This window comes from Dryas octopetala, chromosome 2 (genome assembly GCF_963921425.1).
Source record: "Dryas octopetala chromosome 2, drDryOcto1.1, whole genome shotgun sequence".
Taxonomy (NCBI): domain Eukaryota; kingdom Viridiplantae; phylum Streptophyta; class Magnoliopsida; order Rosales; family Rosaceae; genus Dryas; species Dryas octopetala.
The window spans coordinates 25,047,870-25,071,358 of record NC_141367.1 but is presented as its reverse complement, the minus strand read 5'-3'; the positions used below and the strand labels follow the sequence as shown (position 1 = coordinate 25,071,358).

The following is a 23,489-nucleotide window of genomic DNA, read 5'->3' as shown; positions in this document are numbered from 1 at the left end:
ATGAACTTTAATTGTGTTTTGTAAAATTTGTATAATTTATTCGATCTGTAACACAATATTATGATGGTTATACCATCGGAAAAAGGTCAATTTCAATCATATCATGCTAAATACCATTATGTGATGAGCAAGAAAAGTTTCATCATCTGGACTTTCTTTCTCTTTACCTGCTATATTCATGGCTGTTCTTTCTCAATGGGCTTTGTTGTTATTTCATGTTTCTAGATTTCAGTTTGGTTCAGGGCCTACATGTTCGGGCCCCCTTTCTATCCTTTCTAGTTTGCCTGTATTAGCATTTGTGCTTCTCGTTTCTTAATGGTAGATCTGTTCACAAAAAGGAAAAGAAAGCTCAATTCTACTTTGTGGAGTAATAGAAATGAAAACAAGAAAATTCAATTAAACATTGAAAAATGACCCTGCTCCAACTTGACCCAATTCAAGTCTCAAAGACTTTATCTTCTGGTCCATTTGGCCCATTACAGCTTCATGAGTATAATTGGGCCTTTTGGGCCGTATGCGTTTGAAAAGAACGAAAGACGGAAAAAAAAAAAAAAAAAGCCAGAATGTTGAGAGTGGGATTTGAACCCACGCCCTTTCGGACCAGAACCTTAATCTGGCGCCTTAGACCAACTCGGCCATCTCAACATTGCTGCTGAGAAGCTACAAGTAAACTTAGTTAATGTTCTAGCTCAAAGCTGAAAGATTTTTCAGGAACATTCTCACCTCACGTACTGAACAGTGAACACCCACCCACTGCTCTCGTGACGTCCACACATCCGAATAGAGCCAATAGTCGCAGAATCTTAGCATCCGAAATTAGCAAGCAGTTTGGTGGTGAGGTTGCATTAATTACCCAAATTTTTTTTGGGTCCGACTCCGAGTCTGACATGGCTTCAAAAATGTTGTGTCTGTCTGCGACTGCAACCATCGTCACTCCTCCCGCTGCAAAGCTCATCAACACAAATAGCGATTCCAAGGTTTTTCTGTCTTTTTCTAGTTCAAGTTCAGCCCGGGTTTCGGTTCGGGTCGGATCTTTCAAGTGCAAGGCTGTCGGCGAAAGCTCTCAGTCTCCGACATCCCTGGCTCAGACGGTTTATCAGGGAATCTATGGTCCTTGGACCGTCGACTCCACCGACGTTCGAGAGGTAACACTTGCTAATTGCTTTCCCAATAATAGAATAATAATAATATTCTAATCAATAATTAATTACTGCTAATTCCATCTAAACCCAGTTTGCTATTTTGGGTTGTGGCAGGTGATTCTGTACAGGTCAGGACTAGTGACTGCTGCTACATCATTTGTAGTTGCTTCTTCTGCTGCCTTTTTGCCTGACACATTCTTCGCAACTGAATTTGTTAAGCATAACCTCGATTTCTTCTATGCAATCGGAGCTGGGGGGTTGGGATTGTCATTGTTTCTGATTCACATCTATGTGACTGAAATTAAGCGCACTCTTCAAGCATTTTGGGGGCTTGGTGTTGTTGGGTCGTTGGCGACTTATGCAAGCTTAGCTAGACCAGCTGGAGAGGGCTTGGTGCAATATGTTGTAGATAACCCAACAGCTGTGTGGTTTGTTGGTCCTATGTTTGCAGCACTCACAGGATTAGTATTCAAGGAAGGTGATGAGAGATTGAAAGCTATGAATATGTTCTATATTGCATTCTTGCTCACTTGTAATCTTTAAACTGAGTACTTATTATTATCTCAGGTCTCTGCTATGGAAAGCTGGAAGCTGGAGTTCTCACATTCATTATACCCATCATTCTTCTTGGGCACCTGGTATACTACTATTCTTGCATGTATCTTGTTCAAATTGATCCCTTTAGAAGTTAAAACCCTTTGAAGTTTGTGCATTTGAAACACAGAGTGGCTTGATGGACGATGGAGTAAAGCTTTCTTTGCTCGGTTCATGGATGGCCCTGTTTGTATTATTTGCTGGAAGGAAGTTCACTCAACCCATTAAGGTAGTTTCCCAATTGGCTTAACTGAATGAAAATTCCTTTTTATTTTTTGTTACCAATTGAGATTAATGCCCCTTTGGCCATTTCATTTGCTAATGAACTGTCTTTCTTTCAATTTCAAGGATGACATTGGTGACAAGTCTGTCTTCATATTCCAGTCTCTGCCTGAAGATGAAAAGAAGACCTTGATTGAGAAGCTTGAGCAACAGAAGTTTAGTCAGGATCTCAATTAGAATATGAGCCACAATGGCAATGTACTTTATATAATTCTACTGAAGATAAAATTTTGAGGTAGATAATACCATACAAGCCTCTGACCATAGCCTGTAGGCGAAGTGTGGTGTACAATACAGCATCTTGAGTGTTGGCACTAGTCTAAAGCTACTTACATATTTACAAAATTCTTCACAATCTTGTGGTCCCTTTGAGTTTGCTTATATCCAGATGCAACCATATTATTTCAATCCAAAGGAACAATCTTTGCACAATCACTTTCAATATGACTTTATAGAGAGTATTGCATAAACTAAGTCTTAGCAAAATAAGAGTAGCATTGAGATCTTAAGGGAATCAAGCTTTAGCAAAACAGTCCACTAAAGATCAATCACATCTATTTTACAGAGATCCAAGAATTGATGGAATAATCTTGTTGGAAAGCCATCAGGCCCTAAACCTTGAGGCCCCCAATAAAGAAAAGAGCAATTTTGATCTTCCAAATTCCAAAACTTCAACATTAAGACTATTACATCTAAATTTCAAATGCCAAGAAAAATATAATGGCAAATTATTTTTTAAAAAAAATTACAACAATTGACTAGGATAAATGCTTAACTTGCAAAGAAACACTCTTGAGCTAAAGACCCCATTTCCTAAAGATTAAAAAAAAAAATTTAAAATTGGATTGATTGCCAATTCATGAAGCAAACTTGATGGTGAATCAAATCATTCTGGTGCCGCCATTTTACCCCTCTTGTCTTTAGTCCTTACCCCAACATCCAACACGTTTTCACCATAGTTAGGATTTTTACGCTTACAAGTCCAATTCATTTTCTCTACTACAGTTGCTTGTAGTTCTTTCTTGTTGGCATTTTCAGTATAGGGCGCCAAAATATTTTCATTGGCATCTTCTAAAGTATCCTCAACAACCAAATCATGCGTCTCATGTAATGCATCAATGTCTTCCTCTTCTCTTTGTTCATCTTCCTCTTCCTCTTCATCGTCTTGTTCATCTTCCTCTTCAGCAATCAAATCAATATTTTCATTTGAGTCATCAGTACTTTCACTTAACTCTTCATTTTCTTTTGACTCTTCAGCTTTGTGCTTTAGTGTTTCTATGAGTTTCATAAGCTCTCTATTAACCTATAAAGAAAAAAACACATCAATGGAGAAATTGAAATTTATTAAAACAGTGTTTAGCATTAAAACATGAGGAAAATTGTATAATAATAAGTCATTAGAGCTAAAAACATAGTAGGAAAAAACAAATAAAATTGCTAAAACACCACCAAACATTGTGGTGGGAACAAACTTGCCTCAACAGATTTGTATATTTTGTCACCAATTGAGGTTCAAATTAGATGTATCCAAGTATATACATGCAACATAAACTACACATAAGACAAGACAATAGTCTTTGTAACAAAACAGCATGCCATACCTGTAAATTTTGAAGAAAATCAGCTATGTCAGTTGTACAGGATGGGCATTTCATAATGTTCTTCTGCGCCCGCAAAGTTCGTCTACCCTGGCATGTCCTTTGTCTCATTAGACTTATACCAGCAAAGGCACCCTCTATGCAAGCTTTGCAAAAGTTGTGAGCACACGGTGTAGTAATTGGGAGAGTCATAACATCCCAACATATGTGGCATTTAAACTCTGCACAGCAAATTTACTCAGCAAACACACCAATAGGCATTATAATGGTGAAAAAGAAAAAGAAAACAAGGTATTATACTGATTACATGAGTACAAATAATAAAACTTGAGGAATTAAATACATAGTGTATCAAAAAGCTATACCTTCCAGAAGCCTTTCTCTCACAGAATTTTGTTTTCGTTGTCTGCCTCTTCTCATTTTCTTCTCATCTTTTGAATACTCACTAACCACCCGACACTTGCTAGGTGGTGGAAGCTTTTTCCACATCCAGCAATCTTTTTCCGCCTGAGATGCACAATAATATGTTTAGTATATCCTTAAATCGATAAAAAACAACATAGCAACGACCATAATCAAGTAGTAATGAAACAATCTTACATCATAGTCCCATGAAGGAGATTCTTTTCTTTCTGTTAAATCAGTGGCATTCTTTAACTCGTTAACAACTGGCAGAGACCTTGGACGATCTCCATGATCATCACTGTATATAGATTTGCCAAAAGTTGAGTTGAGAGTGCACATAGAGAGAAATAAAGAGATAACCAGAGAGAGGGAGAAAAAGAGACAGAGAATCGAGGATTCACCATAACATACCTAGTCCAAGGGGCAGGTTCATTGTCACATCTAACAAAAAGATATCTGCATACCTTAAAACCCTAAGAGAATAAAACTCTATTAATATACATATTAAGCTAAAATCAAAATTTGAATGATAATTGTAAACTAATCTATTGCAAGCATGGGCATATTTTTACTTGTTTTTTATTCAATTTCCGCCAACATTTTTCAATTCTGTAAACCCCATCATATCGTAGTCCATGTCCCTTTTGTGGAGCATAAGAGGAGCGCCTCTCCTTGTGGGATCTGCCCAAATGAATAACTCAAAAAGAAGAAAATGTTTGGTAAAAACACAAGAATCAACCAAATAAATTTCAACTTTGTTGTTAACAGTTTCTTAATAAGAAAAAATGTATTTGAAGACAATACTAACCATTCAGAATATACACAAAACTCACCTAACTACTCGAACAGGATAACCCTTGAGGCAGCTTACTCTTAGTGCCTCATTCACCGCTTCAAACTTCTGATCCCAAGAGTGAGTCTTGTTTGTACGTTTATTGCCTTTAAGGTCTCTTCCCCCACTGTACAGTTCAACATAAAGATAAGGTAAAAACATGTAACGCTAACATTAATATTATTATCATAATATATATATATATATATATAATTATAACAATTATATTACCTCCCTGTGTAAAGAAACCACTCGCCATGGTCCTCGTCATCTTCATAGCCTCCAGACAGAACCACCGACTGGGCACCATATTTTGCCTGCCCGGCAATCCCAGGAACCATAGGAAAGTGAACACCCCATTGTCTACACGTACCCCTATCTACCCAAGACTCTCCTACCAAAACCCCCTGATTCCTCTCCGGGTCATTTTCGGCAGGAATGGGCCCAAAGTGGTCCTGAGCCACTGTCACAAAGATCCTTCCACTAGAGGCATTGGCCTTTCCGGGCTTCTTCGCTCGCTCTGTGGTGAAAGCTGTGTCAGGACGGTTCTCGTTTCGAAGGTGATGGTAAACTCTGGGTCGTTGTTCCAATTCGGGAATGGGATTTGGCTGCTTTGCCATACGAATCGCAGAGACCAGCGCGGAGTTGATTCGAGGATGGCTCGCGAATTTGGCTGGGATTGATTGGCGACAAATTGCACATGTACGCTTCCCCTGCGAAACCCATTTTTGAAAGCACTTGAGGCAGAAGTTGTGGCCGCAAGGTGTCTGAAATCAACAAACAGTGCACTCCATCAACACAATTCTTCAAAAAAAAAAATTTTGGCCGGGTGAAAATCAATTGCATTAATCAAAAGCCACAAAGGCAAGGGAACAAACAAAGAGATAAAACGACAACCTACAAACAGAGAAACAAAAGAAGCCTGCAAACAGAGAAAACAAAAGAAGCAGTACTGAAGCAACAAAACAAAAAAGCATCAACACAGAGAGAATCAATCCAACGGTAGTCCATCCACCAGTAAAACACCGAAGAGGGAGGATGGGGGTGATAATTCTTCAAAACCATAATTAAGAATGCGGGTGATAATTCAGCAACACAAAAATCTTTTCAAAATCAAAACGACTGCGTACGAACCGTAACAGGTCTCTCCGGAATCTGCATGCAAAACGAACAATTCAAGGCCTCACCGAGAGTTCCGAGCAAATCATTGCCGCCGTTGATTTTCTCCTTGTCGGGATTCGAGCTTTCGCCATTGGACGGCAGTTTGCCTTTAGACATCAGCTCCTGGCGTTTCTTCGCCTTCTCTTGCTCGGTCAAAGTCCGGTCCGCCTCGACGGCTTTGATCGCCGTCACCAGATCGCTGTATCTCCCGGCGCCGATCGGCTTTCCGGTGATCGGGCATTGATCAGACGTCGGGGTGCAGTCGGGACAGTTCCACTGGAGAGCATCGGCCATTGTTTGGGGGGGGACGGGAAGGCAAGCCACGTGCCAGGGGGTGGCACATGTCTTGCACGTGAGAGCCTCCTCCGCCGAAGGCTTCGTCTTGCATACCATGCAAAGGCCATCGCCGTCGCAGGGGAGAACAGTAGCGACGTCGGCCATTGAAGGATAAGGAGGGGATCGGTGACTGAATGGCTGGTGTTTGACTTCTGAATTGAGTCTGTGACTCTCTCTGATAGTGAGAAATGCGTTTTATAGAAAAAAGCGGGTTTCGAAATTGAACTTTTTTTGGTATGACTTTTTGAATTTTTTTATTTTCCCTCTTCTTCTTCGTTGTCCACCGTAAATGGGAAGTTTCCAGCTTTTAATTTTCACGCTCCAAAACATTAATTCACCACAAAAACAGAAAATATCTGGGCATAGATATTTACCAAAAAAGATAAAAAGAGATAATGTTATAACTGTTTTATTTTTTTCGGCTATTAGGGAAGAATTTCAATTACTTTAAAATTTCAACATTAAAATTTTAAAATTACTTGAAAATTTCCAGTAAAAAAAATTCGAACGCAATCATATGCTGTAAATTTTGTTAGTTTTCGGTCTGATTAAATAGTCGTCAAGGATAACTTTTAAAATAAGGCACCAAAAATAATAATGTATTAAGAGCTTGTCAAATTTTTATAATTAAAAATTGATTACAAAATGATTTATTTATTAACTTTGGAAATTGGACCATCAATTGTTAATGTAACATTAGACAGTTTAAGAACTAATTATTAAGGTAACCAATCTTGCTGAAATGAGCCTCCTTTTAAAATATTTGTACACATCATAACAGTTCAATTGTTGAGTCGTTATTTAACTATAACAACTACGATGTTAGTAATCTATTAATTACATAAACCAAAATAATAATTATTGATGTAATATAAGAAAGTGAATTATGAATTATTGAGGTAACAAATCTTGAAATGAGTGACCGTTTTAAAGTATTTGTTTGCATACACTCCAAATGTTGGGTTGTTATTTAATTATGATAACTAAAATAACTATATACAATCCAACCATCCAACCGAAATAACTGCATACATCCAACCATCCAATCAAAATAATTGAAATAAATACATACAATCCAACCGTCTAACCGAAATAATTAAAATAACTGCATACAATCCAACCGTCCAACCATTGGCTCCAACCGAAATAACTGCATAGTCCAATTGAAATAAATGCATACAGTCCAACAATTGGTTAGTTATTTAACCGTTGGGTCCTTATTTAAGTATTTGTAGTGACTTAAATAAATGCATATAGTCTAACCGTTAGGTCGTTATTTAGATGTACTAATTAAAATAAATGCACTTCATTTTTTAGCCATCATCAACTTACAAAATTGAAATTTGAAGCATTAATTATTTAACTAGGGATACTAAAGGTGCTTTCACTAACATCATCCACTTAAGAACTATTGATGTAATGTATATCTAAAAAGCGAAGCATTAATTATTGAGGTATCGAATTTTGAAATGAGCGGCGCTTTCAAAGCATTTGTATGCATACAATCCAACCGTTGGGTCAGTATTTGACTGTAGTATAACTACACTTCACAAGTTAGCAATCCATCAACTTTCAAAATGGAAATAATAACTATTGATGTAGCATTGAAAATTTGAAGCATTAACTATTAAGGTTTGAATCTTGTTCTGAGCGGCACTTTTAAAGCGCATGTATGCATTATAATAGTTCAATCGTTGGGTCGTTATTTAAATGTAGTAACTAAAATAACTCCACTCCACTTGTAGGTAACCCATCAAGTTTGAAAATCAAAACATAATTGTTTACATAACATATGAAAACTGAAGCAGTAATTATTGATATAATGAATCTTGGTCGAATGAGTGCATTAGGCACGAACATGAGCACGAGCATGAGTATGAACACAAGCACAACACAACAAGGGCCAAGCATGAGCATGAGTGTGAAATGGACTCAAACTATGCACGACTCATTTAGCATTATTTTTATTCCTTTTAAAAAAAATTTTTAACTAGAAAACCCAATTTTAAAGCAAACAAAATGTTAGAATTTAATTATATAAAAAAAAATAGCATATAGTAAGTTTATACCCTTAAGAAAACAAAAAAAAAAAAGGTATGTTTAAGGCACGAGCACGAATGGAGGGTCGTGTTGAGCTACATCTTAGCTATATACGACACCCTTTATGCATGTTTTTTTTTTTTACAATTTTTTATTAATCAACTATTGTCTATGAGATTTGAACTTAAGACTTAATCCGAAAATGGAGACTATGTGTCATCTACTAGACCAAATGGTTATTAGTCCTTTATAAATATTTGTGTTCACTACTCAATCACGTACACTAATGTTATGCAAGTGTTTACCACGTGTGACGACGGAATGCAAACCATCACTTATGTAATTATATAACAATTAATTACATTTTTTTGGTTTTATGATTAAGTTGATAATTATAAATTATATTCAATTAGAAAATGCTTAATTTGAATGACCCTTATCCAATATATTACAATTTATTATTATTTTCTAATGGAATCAATGTTTAGATTGGTTGCGATTGCTTAGTGTTTTTACTGATAATGCTTTTATTTATTTCATTTGAAAGGTAAAAATACCAAAGTTTTAACCTAAAAAAAAAAAAAAAAAACCACATAGTAGATTATAGCATGTACGATGCTAGATTTTATTACCAAAATTTACTCAAAATGAGATAGTATACAATTGTCAATACATTTAATGTTATTGTACACTTATAAAGTATGGAAAGTATATTGACAAAATAAAGAAATAGAAGGAATGTATTTTACTAATTTTTCATAAAAGGAAATAATTTAAGCACGTGTAAAATATGCGTTGGTAGGATTAGAACTGTAGAAGTATTAGTTGGTAAGGTCGACAATGAGAGAGAGAGAAAAGGAAAGAGGAGTCGGCGATGGGCTTTGGGCCTATGACAAATGGGTTAAGGGGGGTAGGGGTAGTCGGGGGTAAGTAGCCGGGGGGTGGGGATGAGATAGGTGGATCGAGGTGGAGTAAGGGTTTCAAAAGTTATAACTTTTTAGTCATTTTGCAATAAGATAAAATTATCAATAAAATAATAAAAAATAGAGGTGTTAAAAAACAAATACGAGGTGTCAATAGAATCCCTATAAAATAAAAAAGGTAAATTGCATTTTAGTACCTCAACTTTGGGGTCTATTGCATGTCGATACCTTAATTTCAAAAATTGGTTATAAGCTACCTCAACTTCAGAGTCTTGACTTTTAAGTACCTCCGTTAAGTTTTTTGTCCATCGTCCCGTTAAATGATGACGTGGCATGTCAAATGGGCCAACAAAAATGCCACATGGCATGAAACCATGCCATGTAATATAAATAATATTAAAATAATATAAAATTAAATTATAAATATAAAATAAATTATAAAAACAAAAAAACTTAAAACCCAATAATTAAATTAAAAACACAGATTGTAAATCGATCACCCCCCACACTCACCGCCTCTTTCCATCATCATCGTCTTCATCTCCCTCAATCTAAAATCTCTGTTCTAATCAAAACCCAGTGATTAAATTAGTGTTTTATTTTATTTCGATATGATTGATAAACGTTGAAGATTGCTCTGATATGTGTTTTTATGAATGAAATTATAGAATTGAGTAAGGATCAGTTTGTTCAGGTTCCCTCCTTTTTATTATTATTCTTCTTCTTTTTCTATTTATTTTTTCTTATTGTTCGGCCATGTGCGAGTGCTCAGCATCAGTGCCAGCCCTGAAGGGGGCATGGAGTGCGATCGCCTAGGGCCCACCTTCAAGGGGCCCCCCAATTTTGTATATTATATATATATTTTTAAAAAATTATGCTGTAAAAAAAAAAAAAAAAAGCTATTGGCCCACCATTAATAAAAGGCCCAAATGTCAGTTGAAGAAGTTTTTAGAATTGATTATTTTCTGGTTATTGTTGATATTGCTTTTGTTTCATTAAATAATAGATTTGAACAGTTGGAAATATATGAAGGTATTTTTGGGTTCTTGTTTCATTCAAAGAAGTTAACTGAATTAGATGACAATAAATTGAAAAATGTTGTGTTAACTTAGAGGTTGTTCTAAAACATAATAACTTGTCTGATGTTGATTCAAAAGATTTAATTTTTGAATTGAAAGTGTTACAAGTGGCCTTAGCAAATGAAACAATGTCAACCATTAAAATTTTAGAGTATGTAAAGAATTCATAATGTTATCCAAATGTATCTATTGCTTATAGGGTATTCTTGACTATTCTTGTGACTGTGGCATCTAAGTTTTTCAAAATTTAGAATGCTAAAGTCTTACTTGCGGTCTTTTATGTCACACGAAAGGTTGAATGGATTGACCATCTTATGTATTGAAAGAAATATGTTGGAAAAACTTGAATTTGAAACTATTATTGATGATTTTGCTTCTAGGATTGTTAGAAGAAGACATTTTCAATGATGTTTTGCTGTTAGAACTATTACCCTACTACTATTTTGCTTTTGTAGGTGGTCATAGCTCATAACTTGGATATTATCGAGGCTAATGGAAAAAGCATGTCGTTGCTGCTATTTTTATTTTGTCATAGCTTATTGGCATCATTGAGGATAATTGAATGCATTCATATTGAAGATAATGTATTGATTCTAAAATTTGGATTGTTTTGTTAATGAAAGTATTATAATGCATTGATTCCAAATTGTCAATTGTGAATTGTTTTGCAAAAGTTTTTTTTTTTTTTTTTTTGTTGTACAACCAAAATGAGAGGCCCAATTTAGATTTTCGTCTCCAGGCCTTCCAAAAGTCAAGGCCGACCCTGCAAATGCTCCTCCTCCACCACCACCACCACCCACCATTGATTTCCGTTCATATTTTAGACCGAGGATGAGACTCAGTAAGAAGATGATGAAGACGAAGAAGTAAAGATGAACCCACTGAAAATGCAGAGGTTGACGGAAAGATGATAAAGACGAAGAAGCCGACGGATCTGAATCTCGACACCTTCCATTCGAACCAAGATGCGGAGGCAGAAGTGGCGCCGTCTTGGTTGGTGGGATTGTCATCGTCGTAGATGAAGATGATGATGAGAGTAGCAAAAGAAAGAAAAAAAATTTGGGGATTGATTGAGGGATCTGCGATCTACACAATGATGAAGGATTTTTTAGTTTTTCTTTTTTTTTTTGGTTGATTTTTTGTTTTTTATTTTATATTATTATTTTTGTTGAGTCATTTGGCATACAACGTCATCATTTAATGGAGCAACAAATATAAAACTTAACGGAAGTACTTAAAAGCCAAAACTCTGAAGTTGAAGTAACTTAAAGCCAAGACTCTGAAATTGATGTAGCTTAAACCAATTTTTGATATTGGGGTATCAACTTGCAATAGACCCCAAAATTAAGATACTAAAATACAGTTTGCCAAAAATAAAAATTCACGAATGGAAGGAGTAAAAGCCCATATTAGATTATAGAAGTTTGACAATAAAAAAAAGATTGGAATGTCCCAGAAATTCAACCCAACATCAGTCACCACAATTCTATACCGTCCAATGCATCGATCCAAAAGCTTGTTGGGCCAACATGATTTATCGCGCGCGAGTTTGTTGAGTTTAGCAAACACCCTCTTAAAACCCTAAAAACACCAAAACTGGGTAAATTGTTCGCATGCACCCTCTCAATATCATAACCTCATCAACTTCATTTGGTCACCGTTTCTTCAATCGGCTCACTTCTTGCTACTCACCCAAAGCTCTAGCATCTTCACCATCTCCAGCTCCCTTCTCATTCAGGCGCTACCTCACAGCAATGGCGGCTGCTTCCGAGGACTCGCTCCGCAGATCCCTTGCCCAGAAGCTCTCGGAGGTGGAGAGCCAAGGCAACCAGGTTCGGGCTCTGAAAGCCGCCCGCGCGGCCAAGCCGGAAATTGAGGCCGCCATTGAGGCCTTGAACGCGCTGAAGCTCTCGAAGGCTTCGATCGAGAAGGACCTTCAAGCCACCGTGGGCAGCGCCGGTGGCTCCGTTAACAAGGAGGCGTTCCGTCAAGCTGTGGCTAATACTCTCGAACGGCGTTTGTTTTACATTCCGTCTTTCAAGTGTTATGGCGGGGTTGCTGGGTTATATGACTATGGGCCGCCAGGTTGCTCTGTGAAGTCCAATGTGCTTGCGTATTGGCGTCAGGTTGGTTTGACTTTATTGCTTTGTGCCTTTACTGGTGTTGTGTGGGTTTAACTAGCTTCTTTGGGTTGGAGATGAAACCTGGATAGACTAATGCGTGTAAATCAATGCTATAAATCAAGTAAGCGTAAATTAAATATGATTCCAAGTGTTAGATTGCATTTCATCAATGGCATTTCGTCTGTCAGCTAATAGTTTTAATTCAATAATCTGCGTAGAGAAGCTGAATGGCATTTATGAGTGATTTAGTTCCCAAATTATGGTAGCTAAACTTTTGACGCATTCAATAATTGTTAGGAGTGAGAAAGAAGAAAAGTAAGAGCTACAATGAGTTAGGGGTTTGATATATCATACTCTCTTAAGGAGGAGCTGTTAAGAAGATCACAAATTAGGGGGAGGAATGCGTAATCATTGGTTTTAGTGTTATTCTATTTGTTTTGCAGCATTTTGTTCTAGAGGAGAACATGTTGGAAGTTGACTGCCCGTGTATCACACCTGAGGTGGTTCTCAAGGCATCTGGGCATGTGGATAAATTTACTGATCTTATGGTTAAGGATGAGAAAACTGGGACCTGCTACCGGGCCGACCACTTGCTCAAGGATTACTGCAACGAGAAGCTTCAGAAGGACCTCAGCATTACTGCAGAGAAGGCCGCAGAACTTAAGCATATACTTGCAGTATTAGACGACCTCTCAGCTGAAGAGCTAGGTGCAAAGATCAAGGAATATGGGATCACAGCCCCCGACACAAAGAATCCTCTTTCGGATCCTTATCCATTCAACTTAATGTTTCAAACGTCAATTGGTCCATCTGGCTTGAGCCCTGGGTGAGCATTCAAACACATAAAACACAATATGGACTATTTGTTTCTATAATGGTTTTGTTCATAATCAATATCCCAAGAATTTGAGAGATTTTTTTCTTCTTTCTCCCCCCTTAATTCCCTATTTTATATAGTATGTCATCTGCTGCAGGTACATGCGTCCAGAAACTGCACAAGGCATTTTTGTGAATTTTAAGGACTTGTACTATTACAATGGGAACAAGCTCCCATTTGCTGCAGCTCAAATTGGCCAGGCCTTTAGAAATGAGGTTATAATCCTTCTCTTATGATTCTAAAGTAAGATTATGCATGCTTTCTGTCTGGGCATACACATACTTGCTTATGTATTGAAATGGTTGTGGAACTGAGAATCTTGTGTAGCTAATATATGGTCTTTCACTCTCTCTTGTTTTTTACCAATATAAGAATGCTCTGCTCTCTTGCTGCCCAGTGGTTTGTATCAATTACTCTTGTTAAGTACCATTGACCTAATCCATTATGGAAGGTCCAGCTTGTGGTTTTCGTTGGATTCATAATCGTGTGTTTTTTGTTGGATCCATAATCAATTCCGTACCTATTGCTATATGTGCAGATATCTCCTCGCCAAGGCCTTTTGAGAGTCCGTGAATTCACACTAGCGGAGATTGAGCACTTTGTTGATCCTGAAGACAAATCTCACCCGAAATTCTCTGAGGTTGCAAAATTAGAGTTTCTGATGTTCCCAAGGGAAGAACAAATGTCTGGCCAATCTGCAAAGACAATCCTACTGGGTGAAGCAGTAGCTAAGGTTGGGTTTTATCACATTTTAGTTTACCTTCTTTTGTTCTTTTGCATTTCTTTCCTTGACCTTGCTATGTTTAACAACAATTAGGGAACTGTCAACAATGAAACTCTTGGCTACTTCATTGGGAGAGTATATCTTTTCCTCACTCGCTTGGGTATAGACAAAAGCCGTTTGAGGTTTCGGCAGCACCTGGCAAATGAAATGGCTCACTATGCTGCTGACTGCTGGGATGCTGAGATTGAGAGTTCCTATGGCTGGATTGAGTGTGTTGGTATTGCAGATAGGTCTGCGTATGACTTGCGTGCTCATTCGGTAAGGACTTGTTAGATTTTCTTAATGGACTTTAAAAGCTAAAGAATAGAACTAGATGATACTACATTCTACTTTGTCAGTAATCATTATGCTGAGATGGTAGATTTTAAGAAATAAATTCATTGGTATTTTGTTGTTGTTTCATTTAGTAGTCTTTTTGTTATGTAGTATCGGAAATGTGAATTTTGAAAACTTAGGGCCCTTCTGGAATAACGTTTTACAAAATGATTTCTGTAAAATGTTTTTGCAGAATGAAAAGAAGAAAATGAATTTGTATTTTTAAGATCTGAGAATGCGTCTGGTAGCTTAATTCAAAAACAGTTTAGGAGAATAAAAACAGCGAAAACGTGTCTGGTACTAATATATGAAAATGAAGAGCAATATTTTGAACACATCTTTTTAAGAAAATATACTGGTAACATAGTGACTAACACATGATATATATTGCATCATCTTGTCTTTCAAAATTGCAATCTAACATAAATATAAATCTTTAGAAATCTTTGTCATAGTGTTGTCACAAATATAAAGTTGCACAAAAAAATGATAACCAGTTTGAGACACATTAAGACACAAAACTGTTTTGCTTTACCATAGATATGGCTACTTGTTACAGCACAATTTTGGTCACTGAATATATATAATGCAGCAGGGCTGGTAATATCAACCAAACTCTGAATTAAAGCATATTTAGCAGAGCTAGATGTGTGGAGCTTGAAAGAATGATTTTCTATTAATTAACCACGATGTACACAATATTCATTTATAGATACAGAAATGAATTGATGTTCAGAACTAGATTACAACTCATTCTTTGAAAAGAGATGACCTCCAAGCTAATAACCAGTCCTATAACTAAACAGCAGGAAAGTCGACCAATGCCTTAAGGTGGGCTTAGTCTTAGAGCCAATCCTTTACTCTTGGAACCATCGGATCCTGCACTAGATGATTACACTTCATATCAACAAACAATACAAATGAAAATTTTAATTGCACATTCACAAGTACAAGTAGTGTTCATCCGAAAGATGAAACCCCAAGTGCAAACAAATACCCGGTCGTGTAAATAACAAACCCTTATAAATGGGCCATGGTTATAATCGAAAACTTCTATATGATGAGCTCATTATAAATTAATCAATAAGAAGGTCAAAGCATAGTTGAAGGATTTCCATATCATAGTTCAACTGTGCAAAACATAGATAGTGTTTACTTAGTTTACTCATAAGGCACTTTGCTAGAATTAACACCTTAAACACCTCTAATGTATAAAAACTTATAATGTATAAGAACCAAAGATCATATCAGCAAATAAAAAGGCAAAAAGGAACCAAAAAAAAAAAAAAAAACCAACCAACACAACCTTAAGTTCTTAGCATTAGTGGTAGAGCAAATTAAGCTCACATAAGAACTCAAAAAACAAGAAAACTCTTCTTCATCTTTGTCTTGCATCTGCAGAAACTGATCCTTTTGAATTGTAATTAGGAAAAGATTGTTCACATGCTTTTAACAAAAGATTGTATTATAGCACATTTGAGTATATTCCAAATACCATGAGAGAAAAACTACAAATAACATAGGATTAAAAGTTCTCTTTTATTTTTTTGTCAAATTCTTTCATTTTTCACCAATTTTATCAAAGACCAAACAGAGGGTTAATAGCTATAAGATAGGATGTACAGAGACCCAAAAACACAAACCCAGTTATCATAAAATAGGTAGATGAAAAGATAAATCTATACTCATAATTCGGCAATAATCAGGAATTTTTTTTGAAAGAATGAGAAAGAATATATCTTTACAAAGAGAAAGAGAAGTGAAAACCCAATCTGTACAGAGCTATTTTAGTAAAACAAAATAACAAAAACAAGAGAGAGAGAGGATTCATACGTTTTTCACTGACAAAAATTGTTGAAGAGGGCGAGAGAGATATGGGCTGTGCTTTGGAGAAGAGAGCTACTCTCTTGGAGAGAAAGGCTGTGGGAGATGGAGAGGAGAGCTCAGCCAGATAGAGGAAGGGAGAACGTGTTGTGAAATATGTCCCTAAGTGCTTTGATCTTGCTTATTTATGGATTTATACTTAGATGATATGCAAATAATAAGAGAAAACAAAGACTATAAAACACACAAGATTTGTTATCGAGGTTCGGCTAACTTTGCTTACGTCCTCGTGTGAGCTTTAGAGAATCACAGCTGCACTATGAAGATTAGAAAGAGATTACAAGAACCTATTGAAAAACCTAACTAATCCCCAAAAACCCGAGCTTCCCTTCTCTCTATCACTCTTGGCCCTTTTTGTTTCTGTCTCTTATGTTCTTAAGAGAAATTCCAGCAAGCCTTTTTATATATATAAGCTGCTGATTACATTCCTTAACTTATTAGGATAGCCTAAACCTTCTAGAATAGGGAAACTAACTTTCTTTCCTAAATCTAACCTTAAATCAACTAGGAATACTAAAGAGAACTATTTTCCTAAAGCTACTAGGAAATACTTGTGCACACTTTTCTCTATAATCCTAAAACCAATTAGGACTTCAACGAACCAAACACAACAATCTCCACCTTGGTGAGTTGAACCACCGAAAAGACTGCTGCAACCTTCAAGATGTCTTGAACTTCTTGAAGTAACCCTGAACGAACTCCAAGAATCTGCACCTTGGCAAGTGTATTCTTGCCTTAATGCACCTCAGGTGAGAAGGTGCTCCACCCATTTCTTTAGCATGTGACAAGATTGATTAAGTTCAAGCAATGCCTGAACTTATCTGCTTTGACCGGCTTGGTGAAGCAATATGCAGCATTTTCTGCTGTGTGAACCTCCTTTAAGGCAACCCAATCTCTAATCTGATGATAGCGAACGTCGATGTGTTTCGATCTTCCATGAAACACTTGATTCTTGGCTAAGTAAATAGCACTTTGACTATCACACTTGATCATCAATGACTTTTGATTTAAGCCGAACTCACGAACTAAACCTTTAAGCCATATTGCTTCTTTTCCTGCTTCTGCTAAAGCAATATACTCCGCTTCAGTAGTAGACAAAGCTGCAATTGATTGCAACATAGCTCTCCAGCTGATCGGCCCACCACCACCAATTTTCAGCATGTATGAGTTGAAACGCTTGTACCACTGCCTTGGAGATTGCTTTAAACCATAAAGTGATTTCTTCAATCTACAAACTAGATTTTCCTTTCCTGTTTCGACAAATCCAACTGGTTGAGGCATATAATGATTTCTTCCAAATCACCATGAAGAAAGGCTGATTTAACATCCATCTGCTTATCTCCATGTCTTGTTGGGCTGCCGGTTACAACAACAACATGATGGAAGTGTGCTTGACAACCGAAGAGAATATGTCATCATAATCAATCCCCTCCTTCTGCGAGTAACCCTTGGCTACTAACCGTGCCTTGAACCTCACGGCTTCACCTTCATGTAGTCCTTCTTTCTTTCTAAACACCTATTTACAGCCAACAATCTTTCTATCTTTCTATCTTTGGGTTTAGAAACTAACTCCCAAACTGAGTTTCTTTCCAAAGATTCCATCTCCTCAGTCATAGCACCGAACCAACTTTCTCCCTCTCTGCTTGCTATTAGCTTCTTGATACGTAGTTGGATCTCCTTGACTTATGTTTAGAGCATAATTAACTACATCTTCTTCAAACCCAAACTTCTTTGGAGGACAAACGTTTCTCTTAGGTTTGTCTAGTGCTATGCATCTCTGAAATCCTTGAGCATGTGCTTGACGGACCGGGGAGTCTTGGATCCGAACAAGTGATTGCTCCACCTGAGCATGCACTGGTGACTGTTGTTGTTGCTCTATTTCTTCTTGATCGTTCACATTGACTTGATCAACTTGCTCATCTTGATTAATTGGCTCCTCTTGATCATCTCTACAATTGTGACTAATGGGAATTGGGATTGCTTTGTGCTCAACAACAATCTTCTTTACCTCACTTGTCTTGTCTTTACCTAACAACATGGTCTTCTCATCAAATGCAACATCTCTGCTGAGGATAATCTTCTTGTTGAGTAAATCCCACAACTTGTATCCTTCACTCCTTTTCAAAATCTGAAGAATATACACTTGAGTGACTTTGGTTTAAGTTTGGTTCTTTCATCTTTAGGAATATAAGCATATGCAGCACAACCAAACACTTTTAATGTAGAATAATCAATAGGTTTTCCAGACCATACCTCTTCTGTACATTTAAAATCAAGAACTTTTGATGGTGATCAATTTACCAAATAACAAGCATGATGGATAGATTCTGCCCAAAAATTCTCAGCCAAACCGGCATAAAATCTCATGCTTCTTTTTCTCTCCATGAGAGTCCTATTCATTCATTCTGCAGCTCCGTTCTGTTGGGGGGTTTTCTTCACTGTAAAGTGTCTTGTAATACCTTCATCTTTGCAATATTGTAGAAAAGCATTGCTGTTATATTCACCGCCATTGTCACTTTTCAGAAACTTAATCTTTTCCCCAGTTTGGTTCTCCACTCCAGCTTTCCACTCTTTAAACTTAGTGAAAACCTCATATTTTGCATTCATAAAATAGACCCAAACTTTTCTTGAGAAATCATCTTGAAAAGTAACAAAGTATTTGCCTCCACCTTTTGACATAGTCGGCGTAGGACCCCATACATCTGTGTGAATATACTCCAGCACCTCCTTGCTTCGATTTCTACTATTTACCAACTTGAATGTAGTCCTTGTTTGCTTTCCAAGCGTACAATATTTGCAGAACTCCATCTTACATTCACTAAAACCTTCTAGCAATTTTCTCTTGTGTAGTTCTTGCAAACCTCTTTGACTCATGTGCCCTAACCTTTGATGCCAGAGCTCAGTCTTGTCCTCCACAGTAGTAACTGCGGCGCCACCAATGATTGTAGTCCCTTGAAGCATGTATAAACAGTTAGCCTGTAATGTGCCCTTCATAACCACAAGTCAACCTTTGACAACTCTAAGATTTCCACCTTCAGAATGGTACTTGTAACGGGTCTTGTCTAGAGTCCCAAAGAGATCACGTTCTTCATTTGTGGCACATACTCGACTTTCTGAAGTATTCAAACCTTGATAGATCCCAAACCTTGGATCTTACACAATGAATCATCCCTCATCACAACTCTTCCACAGTTTGTCTCTTCATATGTGTCAAACCAAGTCTTATGGCACACATATGAAAAGAACAACCACTATCCAAAATCCAAGTACTTGGGGCATCGGAACTTGAAACTGCAAGAACATCACCGTCACTTTCATCTTCTTCTGTCGTCACATAATTGGCTTTATTTGAGTTTCTTGCAGCATGTTTTGCCTTTCTATCTTTCCAGATTTTACAATCTTTCTTCCAGTGATTTGTTGAACCACAAGTGAAGCAACCCTTAGAATCTTTTCCTTTTCCTTTTCCTTGGATTTGGATCTTCCTCTATTGCTGGATTTACTATCCCTAGTTTGAGAACAACAACTTTCTTTTTCCTTGCCCTTTCCATAGAGACCTTGTGACTGATTCGCTTCTTTATTCTTGTTCATCTTAATGAACGATTTGATGTTCTCTATGCATTGGTCTGTTCCTACGGTGTCCTTCCTGTATAAGAGAGTGGTTGCAAAGTGATCCATTGAAGGAGGTAGCGTTCCTAGCAAGAGTATGGCCTTCTCTTCATCATCCAGTTTATTATAGTTTAGCCAAAACATTGACTAGATCTTTGAACACAGCAACATGTTCACTGAAATCTGAACCTTCTTCCATGCGAAGCGCATACATTTGTCTTCTTAACGTTAGCTTGTTTGTCAGAGTCTTCCCTTGATACATCTTCTCCAGATTTTCCCAAGTTTCCTTGGCTGTGGGAGGCTGTCTCGTAGATGTAGTTCAATCAGACTCTTAACCCTTCCGTCTATGTCATCCCACTTGTCATCAACCATAGTTGTTGGCTTGTTCTCCTTGCCACCAATTGCTGCTAAAAGACCCTGGGAGACAAGGACGTTTTTCATCTTTCTTTGCCATAGAGAAAAGCTGTCCGTACCATTGTAAGGAACAAATGAGACCCTGCTGCACTCTTCTTCCTTTGCCATCGCCAATCACCTGAACTGGCTCTGATACCAATTGTTGTGAATTATGTCCCTAAGTGCTTTGATCTTGATTATTGATGGACTTATGCTTAGATGATATGCAAATAATAAGAGAAAACAAAGACTGTAAAACGCACACAAGATTTGTTATCGAGGTTCGGCTAACTTTGCCTATGTCCCCGTGTGATCTTTAGAGAGTCACAGCTGCACTATGAAGATTAGAAAGAGATTACAAGAACTATTGAAAAACCTAACTAATCCCCAAAAACCCGAGCTTCCCTTCTCTCTATCACTCTTGGCCCTTTTTGTTTCTGTCTCTTATGTTCTTAAGAGAAATTCTAGCAAGCCTATTTATATATATAAGTTGCTAATTACATTCCTTAACTTATTAGGATAGCCTAAACCTTCTAGAATAGGGAAAAGAACTTTCTTTCCTAAATCTAACCTTAAATCAACTAGGAATACTAAAGAGAACTATTTTCCTAAAGCTACTAGGAAATACTTGTGCACACTTTTCTCTAGTTTCCTAAATTGATTAGGAATCCTAAAACCAACTAGGACTTCAACGAGCAAACACAACAGAACGTGCTGGGAGCGTTAAAAGAAAAAAAAAAAAAAAGGGACTGTTTTGCGTTTTCCCGTGTTTTGCCAAATCAGGATTGTATTCTCTAGAAACAGTGAAAACATCATTTGATTGTTTCAAACTTTTTTTGGGCAAGGATTTTTTCAAACTTAAAATGCGAGTCTGGATTCGTTTCCATAAAATGCAATCTCGTGTTTTTGAAAAAAAAGTTCACCGAACGCATATCCATTCATTTTCTATTCCGCAAAATGAAAAAGGGGGCTGTAAAACGTAAATGAACGGGTCCTTAATTTTTTGGAATTAAAATCTTATACCATCAGGAGAGAAGAATTACAACATAAAGTGATGTTAAGTGTATATCCTGCTTTACTATAGAAAATGATATTATTCATAGAGTATTGTGTTTTTTTGTGTTGTGACAGGAGAAAAGTGGTGATTCTTTTGTGGCTCATGAAAAATTTTCAGAACCAAGAGAAGTGGAGGTAATGCTTTTTGTGCATCATGTGCACTATCACTGTTATTAGTAAACATGATTTCATGAAGTATCTAAAGACAATAACTCGCCTTTAAGAACAGTCCATCATTATTGACTTGTTTTATAATTTCAGAAATTGGTTATATCTCCAGTAAAGAAAGAGATCGGCCTTGCTTTCAAGGGGAACCAAAAGAAAGTAGTTGAAGCTTTGGAGGTGAACTATAGAATACTCTCTTCTGGTCCGTCATGTTGTGACTTCTTTTAAATATTGTTTTTGTGTTTGTTTATTATCTTATGTATTTCAGGCCATGAATGAAGAAGCAGCTTTGGGAATGAAGGCTGATTTAGAGTCAAAAGGGGTGGTGGAGTTTTATGTCTGCACACTTGGGAAAAATGTGTCCATCAAGAAAAATATGGTAACAATTTCAAAGGAGAAAAAGAAGGAATACCAAAGAGTATTCACGCCCTCAGTAATTGAGCCTTCCTTTGGTATTGGGCGGATTATATATTGCCTCTATGAGCACTCATACTACATGAGGCCAAGTAAAGCTGGGAATGAACAGTTGAATGTGTTCCATTTCCCCGCTCTTGTGGCACCCATTAAGTGCACAGTTTTCCCACTGGTTCAGAACCAAAAGTATGAGGAAGTTGCTAAAGACATTTCCAAGTCATTGACTGCAGCTGGCATATCGCATAAAATTGACATTACAGGTATGAAATTTAGACAATTACCTCTGTTTCTTTTTGGCATGTAGTAAGGATTTACTGGTCACTGGTTAGATGTGTAGCTTGTGAAGATGAAGATATGTGTGGATATGTAAGCATTGTCTTATATAAGCATGCTTACATGATTGCATGCAGTAGGGATTAATAGGTCACTGGCTAGATGCCTGGTTGGTTTATTTCTTTTTAATTTTATTCTTTTTGGAATTTAAATCATCCCTATGTTATATATAGTGTCTTGAATTATCTGCAAGTGTAGGATGCTATCAGTTACTTTATGGGCTAGATTCACCTTGAGGACCTTCATTGACATCCTTCTTAGCAAGGATAGCCTTGCTGTATACTGAAATATGGAATGAAAGTGCATATCACATGTTGATATATCCACACTTGATGGATGCTCCTGTACAAATTATAATAATTGGATGGTTGATTTATGGTAGGAGGTGGTTAACAGTTGGTCACTAATTTTGCACAGATTTCATTGTGCGTGCATATTTTTGAAAACTCATGTGAGATTTTGAAAGAGTATTCACCTTTATTTTCACTTTTTCTTTTCCACATTGAAGTGGAAGTGCATATTGGTTTCATTGTTTAACTAAATTACCAGTGAGTTATGAGTTTTTGGTTAACTGTTGGATTGTGTATTTTGATCAGGTACCTCAATTGGGAAACGATATGCACGGACTGATGAACTTGGTGTACCCTTTGCAATTACTGTTGATACTACATCGTCAGTGACAATCCGGGAGAGAGACAGCAAGGATCAAATCCGTGTTGATGTGAAAGAGGCAGCATCTGTTGTGAAGGAGATAGCCGAGGGACTGAGGACATGGGAAGATGTGTGGTCGGCTTTCCCCCATCATTCTACTGCATCTGCTGATGAGTAGGTTTTGAGTTATTTTAACACCAACATAGTCGACCTACTGTAGCCTTGAGTCTTGTGAGTCTGGAATTTCATTACAATACTATAGCCTTGAGTCTTTTGAGTCTGGAAGTTCATTACAATACATAGCCTATGAGGTTGATGAAGCACAACCATCAAATTGGAGTTCTTAAATTTGTGCAGGCAGTCTTTTGAAACCGTTTTCTTGTACTTCTAACATTGTGGAATAGCAGAGCAGCAATGCTCGAACAATGATAGGCTACGCCTTGAAGAATCTTGAGTCATTGCTCATTTAATTTAAACGCTGAAAAATCACTGGAAA

The 23,489-nt window shown here is 37.1% G+C and overlaps 3 protein-coding genes and 1 non-coding gene across 4 annotated transcripts; 2 read left to right on the top strand and 2 right to left on the bottom strand.

The window, feature by feature from the left end:
• Positions 1 to 564: 564 nt before the first annotated feature.
• Positions 565 to 645, bottom strand: TRNAL-AAG (transfer RNA leucine (anticodon AAG)). Its single transcript has one exon. It is a non-coding gene; the product is annotated as a tRNA-Leu (tRNA).
• A 99-nt stretch (positions 646 to 744) lies between these two features.
• LOC147294618 (integral membrane family protein) lies at positions 745 to 2,385 on the top strand. The gene is made up of 5 exons (XM_086230733.1): positions 745 to 1,145; positions 1,257 to 1,620; positions 1,710 to 1,780; positions 1,867 to 1,965; positions 2,085 to 2,385. Exons 1-5 carry the CDS (start codon positions 888 to 890, stop codon positions 2,193 to 2,195), a joined length of 903 nt encoding a protein of 300 aa, XP_086086859.1. The 5' UTR covers positions 745 to 887; the 3' UTR covers positions 2,196 to 2,385.
• Positions 2,386 to 2,708: 323 nt separating this feature from the next.
• On the bottom strand, positions 2,709 to 6,480 carry LOC147294617 (E3 ubiquitin-protein ligase ORTHRUS 2-like). The gene is made up of 9 exons (XM_086230731.1): positions 5,988 to 6,480; positions 5,085 to 5,620; positions 4,855 to 4,980; positions 4,594 to 4,702; positions 4,433 to 4,494; positions 4,217 to 4,319; positions 3,982 to 4,123; positions 3,620 to 3,837; positions 2,709 to 3,321 (listed from the first exon to the last, which is right to left on the bottom strand). Exons 1-9 carry the CDS (start codon positions 6,453 to 6,455, stop codon positions 2,905 to 2,907), a joined length of 2,181 nt encoding a protein of 726 aa, XP_086086857.1. The 5' UTR covers positions 6,456 to 6,480; the 3' UTR covers positions 2,709 to 2,904.
• Positions 6,481 to 11,921: 5,441 nt separating this feature from the next.
• Positions 11,922 to 23,441, top strand: LOC147294616 (glycyl-tRNA synthetase / glycine-tRNA ligase). The gene is made up of 9 exons (XM_086233461.1): positions 11,922 to 12,518; positions 12,959 to 13,341; positions 13,490 to 13,607; positions 13,931 to 14,125; positions 14,210 to 14,434; positions 21,506 to 21,565; positions 21,692 to 21,772; positions 21,864 to 22,269; positions 22,939 to 23,441. Exons 1-9 carry the CDS (start codon positions 12,006 to 12,008, stop codon positions 23,169 to 23,171), a joined length of 2,214 nt encoding a protein of 737 aa, XP_086089587.1. The 5' UTR covers positions 11,922 to 12,005; the 3' UTR covers positions 23,172 to 23,441.
• The last annotated feature ends 48 nt before the right edge of the window (positions 23,442 to 23,489 follow it).

Bases quoted from the DNA above. Each gene is read 5' to 3' on its own strand.
- LOC147294618 (XM_086230733.1), top strand. From the start codon at position 888: ATGGCTTCAAAAATGTTGTGTCTGTCTGCGACTGCAACCATCGTCACT. The intron at 1,621-1,709 runs GTGATGAGAGAT...TTATTATCTCAG, and splicing joins AGGATTAGTATTCAAGGAAG to GTCTCTGCTATGGAAAGCTG. The intron at 1,966-2,084 runs GTAGTTTCCCAA...TTCAATTTCAAG, and splicing joins AGTTCACTCAACCCATTAAG to GATGACATTGGTGACAAGTC.
- LOC147294617 (XM_086230731.1), bottom strand. From the start codon at position 6,455: ATGGCCGACGTCGCTACTGTTCTCCCCTGCGACGGCGATGGCCTTTGC. The intron at 4,495-4,593 runs GTAAAAATATGC...TTATTCTCTTAG, and splicing joins GGAAATTGAATAAAAAACAA to GGTTTTAAGGTATGCAGATA. The intron at 3,322-3,619 runs GTATGGCATGCT...TTTTCTTTATAG, and splicing joins ATTTTCTTCAAAATTTACAG to GTTAATAGAGAGCTTATGAA.
- LOC147294616 (XM_086233461.1), top strand. From the start codon at position 12,006: ATGCACCCTCTCAATATCATAACCTCATCAACTTCATTTGGTCACCGT. The intron at 12,519-12,958 runs GTTGGTTTGACT...TTTGTTTTGCAG, and splicing joins TGCTTGCGTATTGGCGTCAG to CATTTTGTTCTAGAGGAGAA. The intron at 13,342-13,489 runs GTGAGCATTCAA...CATCTGCTGCAG, and splicing joins CCATCTGGCTTGAGCCCTGG to GTACATGCGTCCAGAAACTG.